This window comes from Mustelus asterias, chromosome 2, assembly GCF_964213995.1.
Source record: "Mustelus asterias chromosome 2, sMusAst1.hap1.1, whole genome shotgun sequence".
Lineage (NCBI taxonomy): Eukaryota > Metazoa > Chordata > Chondrichthyes > Carcharhiniformes > Triakidae > Mustelus > Mustelus asterias.
In genome coordinates, this window is record NC_135802.1 from 143,321,526 (window position 1) to 143,337,503 (window position 15,978).

At 44.7% G+C, this 15,978-nt stretch overlaps 1 protein-coding gene across 1 annotated transcript in view; it reads right to left on the reverse strand.

The window, feature by feature from the left end:
* The window catches only part of LOC144511904 (genetic suppressor element 1-like), a 289,811-nt gene that overhangs the window by 95,132 nt on the left and 178,701 nt on the right, over positions 1-15,978 (reverse strand). Inside the window, exon 2 of the mRNA XM_078242351.1 lies at positions 15,407-15,625. Coding sequence (XP_078098477.1) covers positions 15,407-15,625 — 219 coding nt within the window. The remainder of the gene's footprint in view (positions 1-15,406; positions 15,626-15,978) is intronic.

The window sequence follows — 15,978 nt, forward strand, 5'->3', positions numbered from 1 at the left end:
TTAAGAAGGCATATGGTGTCTTGGCGTTTATTGGTAGGGGGATTGAATTTAGGAGTCGTAGCGTTATGTTGCAACTGTACACAACTCTGGTGCGGCCGCACTTGGAGTACTGTGTGCAGTTCTGGTCCCCACATTACAGGAAGGATGTGGAGGCTTTGGAGAGGGTGCAGAGGAGGTTTACCAGGATGTTGCCTGGTATGGAGGGGAGATCCTATGAGGAGAGGCTGAGGGATTTGGGATTGTTTTCGCTGGAAAGGCGGCGGCTAAGAGGGGATCTTATTGAAACATATAAGATGATTAGAGGTTTAGATAGGGTGGATAGTGATAGCCTTTTTCCTCTGATGGAGAAATCCAGCACGAGGGGGCATGGCTTTAAATTGAGGGGGGGTAGTTATAGAACCGATGTCAGGGGTAGGTTCTTTACCCAGAGGGTGGTGAGGGATTGGAATGCCCTGCCAGCATCAGTTGTAAATGCGCCTAGTTTGGGGGCGTTTAAGAGATCCGTAGATAGGTTCATGGACGAAAAGAAATTGGTTTAGGTTGGAGGGTCACAGTTTTTTTTTTTAACTGGTCGGTGCAACATCGTGGGCCGAAGGGCCTGTTCTGCGCTGTAATGTTCTATGTTCTATGTTCTATGTTCTATGTTCTATGAAACCCCCAATTGCTCTCAGTCTTCCCGGGGGGCCTCAATGGCTTTCAATTTTTCCGCCGAGGCCAACACCACTGTTCCCCGTTCATGGGGAGCTGGTGTTTTCCTCGTCGGAGAGTCCATAACGGCATGTGAGCCCGGACGATTGAGCACCGGGTTCACTCCACACATGCAAATTCACATTTATATACATTTAAATAAATTATTCAGCCTCTCGCCCATCTCTGACGAGAGGCTGACCTCGCTGGAAATCCGGCTCTCAAAATCTACCTCTGCGTGACATTTTTAAAACGCTGCAAGACCAGATCCCGAGTGTCACTCGCAAAGAGCTGGGCACTGCAGATGGCATGTGCGACCTCCGAATCTCCAGCCGTGAGTGCATTACATTCCCTCTTAAGCATTTTTCTTTTTTTACTCGAAACACTGTGTGATTTCAAGAAGAAAATAGATACAGCTCTTGGGGCTGAAGGGATCGAGGGATGTGGGCGGCGGGGAAGGTGGGATCAGGATATTGATTTTGATGATCAACCATGATCATAATGAATGGCGGGCAGGCCTGATGGGCTGAATGGCCTCCTCCTGCTTTATTTTCCATGTTTCTATGTTTTCTACATCATTCAATCCTTGCTTTCTTCTCCCTCTGCTTCAGCATATTGGCCAAAACCTTAAATTAGATGCAGCATATAGAGTCATAGAGGTTTACAAAATGGAAGCAGGCCCTTCGGCCCAACTTCTCCATGCTGCCCTTTTTTTAAAATGACTAAGCTAGTCCCAATTGCCCGCACTTGGCCCATATCCCTCGATAGCCATCTTACTCATGTAACTGTCTAAACACTTTTTAATCGAGTCATATGGATATCATATCGGAATTATATTATTCTTGGATTATATTATATTATTCCGCATTATAGGAAAGATGTGGAAGTGTTGGAAAGGGTGCAGAGGAGATTTACCAGGATGTTGCCTGGTATGGTGGGAAAATCGTATGAGGAAAGTCTGAGGGGCTTGAGGTTGTTTTCGTTAGAGAGAAGGTGGTTAAGAGGTGACTTAATAAAGGCATACAAGATGATCAGAGGATTAGATAGGGTGGATAGTGAGAGCCTTTTTCCTCGGATGGTGATGGCTAGCACGAGGGGACCATAGCTTTAAATTGAGGGGTGAGAGATATAGGACAGATGTTAGAGGTAAGTTCTTTACTCAGAGAGTAGTAAGGGCGTGGAATGCCCTGCCTGCAGCAGTAGTGGAGTCGTCAACATTAAGAGCATTCAAATGGTTATTGGATAAAGAAATGGATGATATTGGAATAGTGTAGATTAGAGGGGCTTTAGATTGGTTTCACTGGTCGGCGCAACATCGAGGGCCGAAAGGCCTGTACTGCGCTGTAATGTTCTATGTTCATATGGATCAATGCGGTTTTTTTTAGTAATACATTGTGACCTTTCAATATTGGAACTTAAAAAAAATCTCTTCTGGAACTTATTTGCACCCATTAAAAATTTATAAATATTTTAAACTTGATATGGTTTGTTTGAAAGAAACGTGCTCATTCGATCAACTAGTTTCTGCTTTTACCACAGTCACACTTCATACATTTTCAGAAGGATCATAGGAGTAAAAATTGTTTTTTTTTTAATATGGGACATGGGCATTGCCAGCTGGCCAGCTTTTATTGCCCATCGAGGGCAGTTGAGAGTCAACCATAATGCTGTGGCTCTGGAGTCAGATAAAGACCAGACCAGGTAAGGGCCACCCCATTTTGATTCTCAACCAAAACTGGGTCTCAGGTCTCAGTGAACAATTTTGGCTAGCTGATGGTGCCCGTAACATGTCCCGAGGGAATTGGCCTATTACCAGCACTCCAATGTGCAGTGGGCCACAGATAAGTCCTTCGAAGTATTGTGAAGCCAAAGAGGAGAATTCCTGTTCCTCTGGGTTCCACATAAAATGTTAAGATACATTTTTTATTGATGTTTCTGGTGGTGAAGTTTTACCAAGTTGTATCTTGACCAGAAAAATCACAGGGGAGCTGGCCCAAAGGTTCGCGTACTCAAATCTTCCAAAGGGGGGCCCATCATTAGCATAGACAAGGGCTCTATAAGGCCTGTGTGGGGTCAGGCATATTTCAGGAGGCCTTGGGGGTCCATGCCCCCAGAAGAGTTGTGCTTTTGGCCTCCGCTCTGTGCACAAAATATTCGCCAGTTGGTTACTATATTATTTGTCGTGCTCTTCAATACTTGGAGCACTCACGCCATTTGTTTATCTTGCCACAACTGCATCCATACGCGATTGACTTTGGAGGCCATTGATTTGTTCCAAGTGATTCAAAGGCCTAGTCAGTCACACACAAATGACCAGAAACAGACAGGAGGTAATCTGACCCGTGAGGATTGCAGTAATTCTCAGTGGAATGGTCTGACCTGTCTCAAGAACAACAAATTAGGACAGGATCTTATCCCCTCCCCTGTGGCGAATTTGGTGATGAGGGAGGGAGGGGATAGGTGCGTTTATAGGTGCACCCCGCCACCTTCTCAACTCCACCCCCATTAAGCCCCTCGTGAGATGGCCTGCGGATGGCCTTCCCGTTAATTGAAGCCCTTAAGTGGTTATTTAATGCCCACTTAAGGGCCTCATCCTTTGCCGCTGGCACCAACCCTGCATTGGGCAGGGGTCTCGCCCTATGGGGAACATGCCAACTAAACCTATAATGGGTTGTTTGTGAGCTCCAGGTGGGTCCCTCAGTCATAGGAACACAATGCCTATAATCAAGGGAACTGGCTTCAGGAAATGGGGTTGGCGGAACCTGGCATCAGGAAGGGAGGGGGCCCTGCTGAGAGTCAATGCCCCGCCCTCGCTCCTGGCATCCCCTCCCCCACAACCCCCACCCGCAACCACTCTTTTCCGTTACTCACATCTCTGGCCTGGAATCCAATGATGTGGAGAACTCCCACCCACCTGACGAAGGGACAGCCTGTTCCGAAAGCTAGTGTCTTTTGCTACCAAATAAACCTGTTGGACTTTAACCTGGTGTTGTTAGACTTCTTACTGGAATCCAATGACCATCCTAGGTATCATGTGGCTGCTGTACAAGCAGCAGCTACTGTCTCCCTGGTGACGCCATCAATCAATAGGGCCTGTCTGTCTCTTTATTGCCTGGCAGCTCTCAACCGGGTTGGGGGGGGGGCTTCAACTGCCCCCCCCGACCCCCCCAGGGTACTTGATCCCATGGCTTGTCCAGTGCCTGAATGGAATAAGTGGTGGGCCTTTCCAAAAATAGGTGACACATGGCTTTGAAACCCCCCCCCTTCGCCTCCACCAGATTCTACCCCAATTACAAAATGACCTGCAAACAGAACAGAGTGACGGAGCAATTATATCAACATTTTGGTCTGTTATTTGCTTGATTACCAACTAAAAGCACGCAATGAACACTTGACTCCTGCCTTCACTTAACATGCGTGTTACGGATCTCCACCCTGTCATGCAGCATTTGTTTGAAGGATAGGCAAATATAAAGCCTATTCTGTTGGGGGTGGGGTAGGTGGGATGGAGAAGGTTCTTTACTCTGAAGGCTTGAGCCATGATGTATTAATCATTTATATCGATTTTGTGATGTGCAGGGTTTAGTGTCTTGATTTTGTTCTATTTTGTTCTAATGCAGTTTCCACTTACTTATTCCACAATAAAACCACAGAGGTCCCAACCTTGGCTCAATTTTTAACATGCCATATTTGATAGAATAAAACAGCAGTACTTGTGAGCTGGAGGTCATTGTTAGAGTGACCTATATGGCAGTGCAGTAGGGTAGCAGATGGTCCTTGATGAATAGTACATGCGCTGCACCAGTGGTGTTCCTGTCACTGTCTATAGGCCCTCAATCAATCAAGGAGAATTTCCCATTTAGAATGAAGCAGAGCGCAGTCCTGTTATATGTATAAAGTTGTAGATTTAAAATCCAAAGAGTTCTACAGAAGCGGGCTGCTTCTCACCGACAGTAAGAAGCAAAATTGGGATTCGGTCACGATCTTCTTCCAAAGCATGCCCTGACAAGGTTCTGACAAAGGAAAGCATCACCTTGTACAGAATAACCTTGTGACACCCTGGCACTTGTTGTAGGGTTGTTTGGTTTTGTCGCAATGCAGTACACTCTGAGCTTCACAAATAAACACACTATAGGTAATGCGTCCCACAAAAAATAGTATTGATATGGTCAGAGGCAACAGTCAAGGTGGGTCTTAAAAGACGAACAAGAGAAAGAGCTGCAAGTACAGGAAATCTGAAACAAACTCGGAAAGTACTGGATTTATACCATAGGTTTGACTGCACTTAGGGAGAAAACAGGAGGATGGTAGTAACCTACATGCTCATCTTTCATATTCCCGTTCTGATAATGGGTCTACATTGGAAGGTCAACCTTTATCTTGAAAAAACAAAGAACCTTGTAAATGCCTCAAGATATGAAAGAGAAGGGCGGCACGGTGGCACAGTGGTTAGCACTGCTGCCTCACAGCTCCAGGGACCCAGGTTTGATTCCGGCCTCGGTGGTTGTCTGTGTGAAGTCTGCACGTTCTCCCCGTGTCTGCATGGGTTTCCTCCGGGTGCTCCGGTTTCTTCCCATTGTCCAAAGACGTGCGGGTTAGTTTGGTTGGCCATGATAAATTGTCCATTAGTGTTAGGGGGATTAGCAGGATAAATACATGAGATTATGGGGATAGCGCCCGGGTGGGATTGTTGTTGGTGTAGGCTTAATGGCCCAAATGGCCTCCTTCCATTGACTCTTTGAGAAGATGTGTTCAGTGTGGAATATGCAACTATATAAACTGCTTGTTACCTATTCTTATGATTTGTATCTTCATTGAAGCTCCCTAATCCTTTGTAACCCACTTTCAAGTATCTATTATACATTATTGACACTATTCATTTACTTACATCAGGTTATTTTTATCTAATAACACATACATGTTGTTACAGATACAACGTTTATAGGATTGTCATGTTTTTGGGCTGTCTCTTTCAGTTAAGGTAAAGTTGAGGAACGAATGGGGTCCTGTGACAGCTTGGAATTTGGCCCAACCACAGACATGCTGGCTTGGTCGCTATGGGGACAAGAGAGGCCCAAGTCAAGAGGCTTGCTGAGAAGGTGCAAGAAGTTTGATTTGATTTATTGTCACATGTATTAGTATACAGTGAAAAGTATTGTTTCTTGTGTGCTTTACAGACAAAGCATACCGTACATAGGGAAGGAAAGAAGAGAGCGCAGAATGTAGTGTTACAGTTATAGCTAGGGTGTAGAGAAACTTAAGGCGAGGTAGGTTCATTCAAAAGTCTGATGGCAGCAGGGAAGAAGCTGTTCTTGAGTCATTGCCATGGAAATGAGCTTTGAGGGGGAATTTGCCATAGAAACCCATTGAAGTACTGGGTTACGGGATTCCTAAGATATCACTGAATCTCACAGAGCCCAGTCAGTCTGCAATCAGCTAAGAAGGATAGAGTGGGAGATACAAGCAGCCAGTCCTGTACCTGAAGCAGAGAAAAGATTGAATGTTTTGTCCACCATATAAGATGCAGCTGGGAGCTCATGCTTGAACTGAAGGGCCTGAGTTCATGAGGATTTAAAGGAGACTTGAAGGTTTGCCTAGCTTGAGCTACAGGGAAGAGACCTTCACAATGAAAGTCAGTTCTGGGATAAGAACTTACTCAGGTGGGAATGAGAAAAAAAGGAAGCAAGTCATTGGGAGCTGAGAATAACTTTGGACTGGTTCAGGAGGACCTAAAGGATACTGTAACCATGGCATGGGATTTTCAGTCCTTTTAAAAATTAAAAGAGCAATTTTTCCTCTGCTATTTAGAGTATACATTGCCGACCAAGAAATGTTTAGATAAAGCTATTTTTAGTTTGTAAAACTTGAAATCTTGTCGTGCGATCCTTTCAGTTGGTCACTGGAAATTCAAGTATATTTTTGAAAGTTATTGGTCTCTAGAATCCCTACAGTGCAGAATGAGGCCCATCAAGTTTGCACTGACCACAATCCCACCCAGGCCCTATTCCCGTAACCCCACATATTTACCCTCCTAATCCCCTGACACTAGGGTCAATTTAGCATGGCCAATCAACCTAACCCACACATCTTTGGACTGTGGGAGGAAACCGGAGCACCCGGAGGAAACCCACGCAAACATGGGGGGAACGTGCAAACTCCACACAGGCAATGACCCAAGCTGCGAATCAAACCCGGGTCTCTGGTGCTGTGAGACAGCAGTGCTAATCACTGTGCCACCGTGCCGCCCATTAGGTTAGATTAGGTGGGAAGTCAGGTGTTTCACACGTGCCAGTGCAGACTCGATGGGCCGAAGGGCCTCTTCTGCGCTGTATGATTCTATGACTGATTTTGGGGTGGGGAGAGGGAGTGAGGAAACTTGCACATCTACCCTGGTAGTGAAACGTACAGAGCCTGAGCAAACTACGCACGCAGCCTCCTCAGAAGGAGATGTTCCACAGTGCAGGATAATGATGGATGAAATAAGGGAGGAAAAAGTAACCTTAACGAATATTCCTTTTCTTTAGCATTTTTATCAGCACACTCACCACACCCATGATACCAAGCTGCGGATGATTTATGCGACAATATTGTAGAAATTTATACGCTTTCACACATGAGCAGACTTACAGTGAGGCATGCTGTATTTGAATAAATAATGCGCTGTGTTTTTATGCTTTCTACAATGGAGCAGCACATATCTGTGTCAGCTACAATTACAAGGCTGGGATGAGAAATGACCTCTTGCTGATTTATTGCACCATTAAAAGAAAGGGAGTCACTCGGTAAGTTTTACAGTGGATTGCTGAAATGCAAGAAGTGCACAATCATGAGTTCTGGCAAATGCATTTATGGCTTTTAACAGTGAGATTCAAACGGCGAGTGAGAGAGTAATTCTGGAACACGATATATCAAGTTACTAATAAATCTGCTTGCCCCTAACACTGGCGTCAAACAATGTATCAGTGCTGAAGTTGGAAAATAACTGGCCTGGAATAAATGGAGCTTTGGCAGAAGCGAATACAATAGAGGAGACATAAAAGGCAGTTAAATAGATAAGCTGCCCAATCGCTTGGCGTTTCTTAAAGACTTTTATTTAGAGCAGGATTTAGCCAGCCAGTGTATTCACACTGTGGTCGATACCATCAGACTTTTGAATGGACCTACCTTATATTAAGTTGATCTTTCTCTGCACCCTAGCTATGACTGTAACACTACATTCTGCACCCTCTCCTTTCCCTCTCCCCATGTGTTCTTTGAGTACTCTATTGTCTGTATAGGGTGCAAGAAACAATACTTTTCACTGCATCCCAATACACGTGACAATAATAAGTTAAATCAAAATCAAATATTTTCCCTCTACACACACAGTTTGTAACACCAGCATTTAATGTTTAAAACATCTCGTATCGCAGGTTAGTTGGCCAAAGTGATATTTAATAATGAATATGGGGAGCAATGCCCCATGGGAAACCCAGGACCTAAAGAAACAGCCACAGGATGAGGGATTGTTTTTAAATACGCGCACATCATTAACTTTGATCATCAGCCTTAAGTGCAAAACCCTGTAATGTTTTCCACAAATGTGACAAAAGACAGCTCTGTCGTTCCGGAGCACAATTAGTGCTCCGTTATCCTCTGTATGCAGATTATCTGAATCCGAACTGCACTTAATTGCTTCCCATCTGCTCTTTTCGTTCATGTTGGTAGCTCTGATTTTTATTTACGCACGTCGGAATTCCTGTTAGCTTGAACTGCCTTGGTCAGTGACTAAATTTTATCTTCAAGATTTCATGTGGATGAAAACGTTGATTTTCCATGAAATATCAGATATTCACTGTGATTACCATCATGGTAAGAAGTTTAACAACACCACATCATTACCATCATGGCCAGTTGTTGATCTCAGCAGTGTCATTATGGGAAGATGCTGAATTGCAGTTTGTGTGTGTGTGTGTGTGTGTGGGGGTGGGGGGGGGGGGGGGGGGGGGGGGGGGGGGGGGACCACCTATGGAAGAGAGGAAAATCATACAATTTTCTTCTGTTCTGCTGAAATTGTGTGAAAAATATCAGTGCCTATCAATCTCCAGGGACAGCCATCAAAGTCTTGTTTCAGTCAGTGAAATCCATTGACAGATGTGCCATACCACTTTAGATTGCTGACAGTCTTACACTGATGCTGGCTGTTTGACTTCACTCAGATAGGCTTTAGCACAGCCAAGTAGCATGGCCAATGCACCTAACCAGCACGTCTTTCGGACTGTGGGAGGAAAGTGGAGCACCCGGAGGAAATGGTGGCACAGTGGTTAGCACTGCTGCTTCACAGCGCCATGGACACTGTTTGCACATTAGTACAACTAAATGCACATTCTCCTCGTGTCTGCGTGGGTTTCCTCCGGGTGCTCCGGTTTCCTCCCACAGTCCAAAGATGTGCGGGTTAGGTTGATTGGCCCGGTTAAAAATTGCCCCTTAGAGTCCTGGGATGTGTAGGTTAGAGGGATTAGCGGGTAAATATGTGGGGGTAGGGCCTGGGTGGGATTGTGGTCGGTGCAGACTCGATGGGCCGAATGGCCTCCTTCTGCACTGTAGGGTTTCTATGATTCTATGACACGGGTTCGATTCTTGGCTTAGGTCACTGTCTGTGCGGAGTCTGCACGTTCTCCCCGGGTGCTCTGGTTTCCTCCCACAGTCCGAAAGGGTGCAAGGATTTATAAGACAACGCAGAAAGCGGCCATGATATTTAACCGGCTTTCTTTGGAGTGGTGAGCAATTGACCCAGAGAATGGACTAGTTTGACGCAGTGATAAATGAGTGTGAATGTAAAGTACAGCACAGGAAAATTAGTGAGGTCCAACCAGGGCCTTGCATACAACCCCAGTGAAGATTCATTGCCTGCGATGTGTCCATTGATACCAGTATATCCTTGACCTTCATACTGACTGGGTCTGTGTATACACCAGCCTGGAGATTTCTCCTGGTATGTAATTAAGTATCATTGGAGTTGGTTCATATTGTCCATTAAAAGAAAACAATTCAAGCTTTAGTTTTGAAGGTCTAAAACTGGAAGCAGAGTAAGATAGGGGGGCACTATTCCCTGTAAACTACACAGCCATGTGTAGATCAAAGTTCCTGTGCAGGCTGTGCACAAGTCAGTTGCCCTTTAAGTTACCTCCTGTATATGACATCTAAAAAATTTAAAGGGGCCTTGCACTCAAATAAATATCACCGCACGTAAAAAAAACGAGATGGGATGTTGGAGGGGTGGAGAAGGTAACTCAAACCTGAAAAATCTGAGGAGTTTTGAAGACAGGTAATAATTTAGTTTTTACTTGGAGCATTGTTAGAAGAACCCATTCAAGGATCTAAAAATAGCGACAAAGTAAATGATGACCCACATTTATTTACACAGTTCACAGGCACCACTTTAATGGGGCTCAGTGGGAGTCTAAATGTTCTGGCCAATGTATGTTTTAGTGGATCATGCAGATTAAAAGAAGCTTGTATAATGGCAACAGTACAACTAAATGCTGATCCTCTGACAGCAATATATCTTGGCTCTGTTTCCTCTCGGGGTTTGCTATGTGGTCGGGTACCAGAAAGCTCACTTATGTCAGTCAAGGAATTATAGATTCTCAAGTACGGAAATGCATTTCCACACCCAAGGCTACTTCACCGATGCCCAATCTTATCAAAACCATCTTGTTAACTCATCTATGGAAGAGTCGATAGAATCAATCATCTCTTGATCTCTGAACTTTCTTCACTACTTCATTGACTTGTTACGGAAACTTGGGTCCCAAACATGCATCTTACAGTCATGGCATCATTGTGCACGCTATACATGAGCATCTTACCAATATCACACAACATACACAATCCTGTGGTAGTCGTCCGGCTATTCACAATGTATACTAATGATTTAGATGAAGGAACTAAATGGAATATTTCCAAATTTGCAGATAACACAAAGCTGGGTGGGAGGGTGAGCTCTGAGGGGGATGCAGAGATTCTTCAGTGCGATTTGGACAAGTGGAGTGAGTGGGAAAATGCATGGCAGATGCAGTATAATGTAATTTAATGTGAGGTTATCCACTTTGGCACCAAAAATAGAAAGGTAGATTATTATCTGAATGGCTACAGATCAAGAGAGGGGAATGTGCAATGAAACCTGGGTGTCCTTATACACCAGTTGCTGAAAGTAAGCATGCAGATGCAGCAAGCAGTAAAAAAGGCAAATGGTATGTTGGCCTTCATAGCGAGAAGATTTGAGTGCAGGAGCAGGAATGTCTTGCTGAATTTACAGGGCGTTGGTGTGACCACAACTGGAATATTGGAGGGAATCCCATCCCGTCCACCATGGGAATCGTAGTGGGCGAGGGGCGGACTATGCAGGATTTTTCAGTTTTGGGGTGAGCGTGGCTGGAAAATCCCATCCATTATGTGCAGTTCTGGTCTTCTTATCTGAGGAGGGATGTTCTTGCTATGGAGGGAGTTTAGCGAAGGTTTACCAGCTTGATCCCAGGCATGGCAGGACTGACATATGAGTCAGTTAGGATTATATTTGCTGGCGTTTAGAAGAATATGGGGGGAATCTCATAGAAATCTATAAAATTCTAACAGGACTAGACAGGGTAGATGCAGGAAGGATGTTCCCAATGGTGGGGGAGTCTAGAACTAGGGGTCACAGTCTGAGGAAACGGGGGAGACCACTTAGGACTGGGATGAGGAGAAACTTCTTCACTCAGAGTGGCAGAGCGGTGAGCCTGCGGAATTCTCTACCACAGAAAGCAGTTGAAGCCAAAATAGTGTAGGTTTTCTAGAAGGCGTTAGATATAGATCTTGGGGCTAAAGGGATAAAAGGATATGGTAGTGGGGGGGTGGGGAAGCAAGATCAAGCTATTGATTTGGATGATCAGCCATGATTATAATGAACAGCACAGCAAGCTCAAAGGGCCAAATGGCATACTCCTGCTCCTATTTTCTATGTTTCTATGTGAAGCGTGCATGTTTGGGGACTTGAGCGCAAAGGCAGGGTAGAATTTCAGGGCTTTAATGCCAAAATCCAGAGAGAATAACATTTAATGAATCCGTCAATTCCAAAAGATCTGAGGATTTGAGAAAGGAAATCAATGAACAAACTTTACTGATCCGTACATATTTAATGTCTGCCATAATTGCCTGGGTATTTGTCATTGTCTAATCTATACTGATCTATTGCCGATTATCATTCAAAATATTTGTGCTGATTATTTTGTGGTCCCGCTGCTAAAATGTCAGCACCCGTTTGAAAATGCAAAGACCCCACTGAAGCAGTATTAGCTTGGATGAGACCCAAATAATTGGAGCTTTCAGTATAAGTTAACTCTTCATACTAATTAGCCATGAAACAATTTTTATTCAACTATTGGATGAGGGTAACATACCACGGATGCTGGAATCTAAAACAAAGACGGAAAATGCTGGAGAAACGCTGCAGTTCTGACAGCATCTGTGGAGAGAGAATAGAGCCAACCTTTCGAGTCTGGAGGACCCTTCATCCAGATTTGAAACGTCGTAGGATTATTCTAAACACCTTTTCTCTGTCGCAGGTCAGACCTTTCTCATGTGCTGCCACCCTTAAGTGATGTTCGAGGACAACGTGTCGATCTTTGCTTGCCCAAAATTGAGGCCGGCGTTTTGACTGCCTCAGCTTATACGACCCCATAAGATGTAGGACAGAATTAGGCCATTCGGCCCATTGAGTCCACTCCGTCATTCCATGACATCATGACTGCTCTGATAATCCTGAACTCTACTTTCCTGCCTTATCCCCACAATCCTTGATTCCCTTACCGATTAAAAATCTGTCTATCTCAGCCTTGAACATACTTAACGACCCAGCCTCTAAAAAGTCCTCTGAGGTAAAGAATTCAACAGATTCATTACCCTCTCAGAGAAGAAACTCCCTCTCATCTCTGTCTTAAATGGGTGACCCCTCACTCTGATATTTTGCCCTCTGGTCCTCAGCTCTCCACAAGGGGAAACAACCTCTCAGCACTTCTTTCCTCCTCTTCTTGATAAGCCTGGACCTTGTCTTAACTTAACTCCACATTTCAATAACAGCCCCCTGTGCTATTTCTCCATTTCTCAGCAAGTTCAGTCAGTCCGCAAGGTCACCTCTTGTTCCTCTGAACTCTGTAATAGCTGCAGCTCATTCAGTTACTCTTCCTTGGGCCAATGCTTGCTGACATTAGGTAGATGATCAGCATCCATACCGTGCCTCCAACTCTACCTCAGTTGCTCTGCTACTGAAAGCATTAAACACGACTTTGTCACCTGCAGTTCGACCCTCTTACCACATTCTTTACTAGCCTCTCATCCTCCACCCTTCAACTTGTCCAAACCTCTGCTGTTTGATTCATTCAAAAACGAGGAAATGGCTGAGACTTTAAATAGGTTTTTTGCGTCGGTCTTCACGGTGGAAGACACAAATAGTTTACCGAATATTAACGATCGAGTGTTGGTAGGAGGAGAGGTACTCAATACAATTATTGTTACTAGAGAGGCAGTGCTTGGTAGACTAATGGGACTGAAGGTGGACAAGTTCCCGGGCCCGGATGGAATGCATCCCAGGATACTGAAAGAAATGTCAGAGGTAATAGCGGAGGCGTTAGTGGTTATTTATAAAAATTCACTGGACTCTGGGGTAGTGCCAGCTGATTGGAAAACGGCTAATGTTATGCCGCTGTTTAAAAAAGGAAGTAGACAAAAAGCGGGTAACTACAGGCCGGTTAGCTTAACGTCTGTAGTTGGGAAAATGCTGAAATCCATCATTAAAGAAGAAATAGCAGGCCATCTGGATAAGAATGGTTCGATCAAGCAGACACAGCATGGATTCATGAGAGGAAAGTTGTGTTTGACGAACTTACTGGATTTTTATGAAGATGTGACGAGTGCGGTTGACGGAGGGGAACCGGTAGATGTGGTGTTTTTGGATTTCCAAAAGACATTCGATAAGGTGCCTCACAAAAGGTTGCTGCAGAAAATTGGGGCACATGGAGTTGGGGGTAGGGTGTTAGTGTGGATTGGGGATTGGCTATCCAACAGGAAGCAGAGAGTTGGAATAAATGGGTGCTTTTCTGGTTGGCAGATGGTGACTAGTGGCGTGCCGCAGGAATCGGTACTGGGGCCTCAACTGTTTACTATTTACATAGATGATCTGGAGGAGGGAACTGAGTGTAGGGTATCAAAGTTTGCTGACGACACGAAGATAAGTGGGAAAGTGAATTGCGTGGAGGAAGCGGAAAGTCTGCAGAGAGATTTGAATAGGCTGAGTGAGTGGGCGAGGATCTGGCAGATGGAGTATAACATTGGCAAATGTGAGGTTATTCACCTTGGAAGAAATAATAGCAAATTGGATTATTATTTAAATGGAAAAAAATTACAACATGCTACTGTGCAAAGGGACCTGGGGGTCCTTGTGCATGAGTCGCAAAAACTCAGTCTGCAAGTACAACAGGTGATCAAGAAGGCAAATGAGATGTTGGCATTTATCACGAGGGGGATAGAATATAAAAGCAGAGAAGTCTTGCTGCATCTGCACAAGGCATTGGTGAGGCCGCAGCTGGAATACTGTGCGCAGTTTTGGTCCCCTTACTTGCGAAAGGATATATTGGCCTTGGAGGGAGTGCGGAGAAGGTTCACCAGGTTGATACTGGAGATGAGGGGTGTAGATTATGAGGAGAGATTGAGCAGATTAGGTTTGTACTCGTTGGAGTTTAGAAGGCTGAGGGGTGATCTTATAGAGGCATATAAGATAATGAAGGGGCTGGATAGGGTAGAAGTGGAGAGATTCTTTCCACTTAGAAAGGAAACTAGAACTAGAGGGCACAGCCTCAAAATAAAGGGGGGTCAGTTTAGGACAGAGTTGAGGAGGAACTTCTTCTCTCAGAGGGTGGTGAATCTCTGGAATTCTCTGCCCACTGAAGTGGTGGAGGCTACCTCGTTGAATATGTTTAAGTCACGGATAGATGGATTTCTGATTGGTAAGGGAATTAAGGGTTATGGGGAGCAGGCGGGTAAGTGGAACTGATTCACTTCAGATCAGCCATGATCTTATTGAATGGCGGGGCAGGCTCGAGGGGCTAGATGGCCTACTCCTGCTCCTATTTCTTATGTTCTTATGTTCTTATTCGCAGAATCTCAGGCAAATCCCATTCCTAACATGTCCCTTTAGGGACGGCACGGTGCTACTGTGGTTAGCACTGCTGCCTCACAGTGCCAGAGACCCGGGTTTGATTTCCGGCTTGGGTCACAGTCTGTGCGTGTTCTCTCCGTGTCTGTGTGGGTTTCCTCTGGGTGTTCCGGTTTCTTCCCACAGTCTGAAAAACGTGCTGGTTAGGTGCGTTGGCCATGCTAAATTCTCCCTCAGTGTAACCGAACAGGCACCAGACTGTGGCGACTAGGGGAATTTCACAGTAACTTCATTGCAATGTTAATGTAAGCCTTACATGTGCCTAATAAATAAACTTTAAAAAAAACTTTAAAAACTTGATTGCAGTATTAATGTAAGCCTACTTGTGACACTAATTAAAGAAAGTGCTCAATTTTCCTGTTTAAGTAACAGCAAAGAAATAAACAGGAAGTGCAGGTAGCTTATATCCTGCCACGATGTATGTTTAGACCTATATGCAAATATGTGTCAGTGTCAGTTTTTGACAGATTGTTACTTATTGGCGAATACCTCTTGGGTCTTCTGCTTGTTTGGCCAGTTTTCGAAGAGCGGCAGCAAAGCTGGCTGTATGAACGCCTCGAGAATTCGATGCCCCGTGTGACGACTGATTCCCATTTGTAACAACCGGTCCATTCAGTGAGGATGGTGTTAGGGGGTTGACTGTTGCAGTGGTCCTCTGTGTGGCTGAGATCATACTGAGGGACGATGACTTTGGCTCATGGCTCATGCCTGCAAGTAAAGACAATCGCTACATTAGAGTCTCAAACTCATTCATTCAACTAGCTCACGCGCATTTGCCAAAAACCTACCCTCTTCTGTGTTTCAATGTATTGGAGGCTGTGGCAGGTTTACGACAGAGAAGAGATTCGACAAACTAGAGCACTCCCCTCAAGTTTAAAGTTTGCATTAGTGTTGACCCAAGTTTACGAGTGTTCTGTTTTACAGCAGCTTCACGCTAATCACGTTTAAGCAGACTCAGGAAATCCTTCGAGCGCTTACAGGCCTGGAACAGCTGATTAGCAGACAAAGGCCATGCTTCATATCTCATTCCTTTAATCACCTTAAGGTTTACTCTATATAAC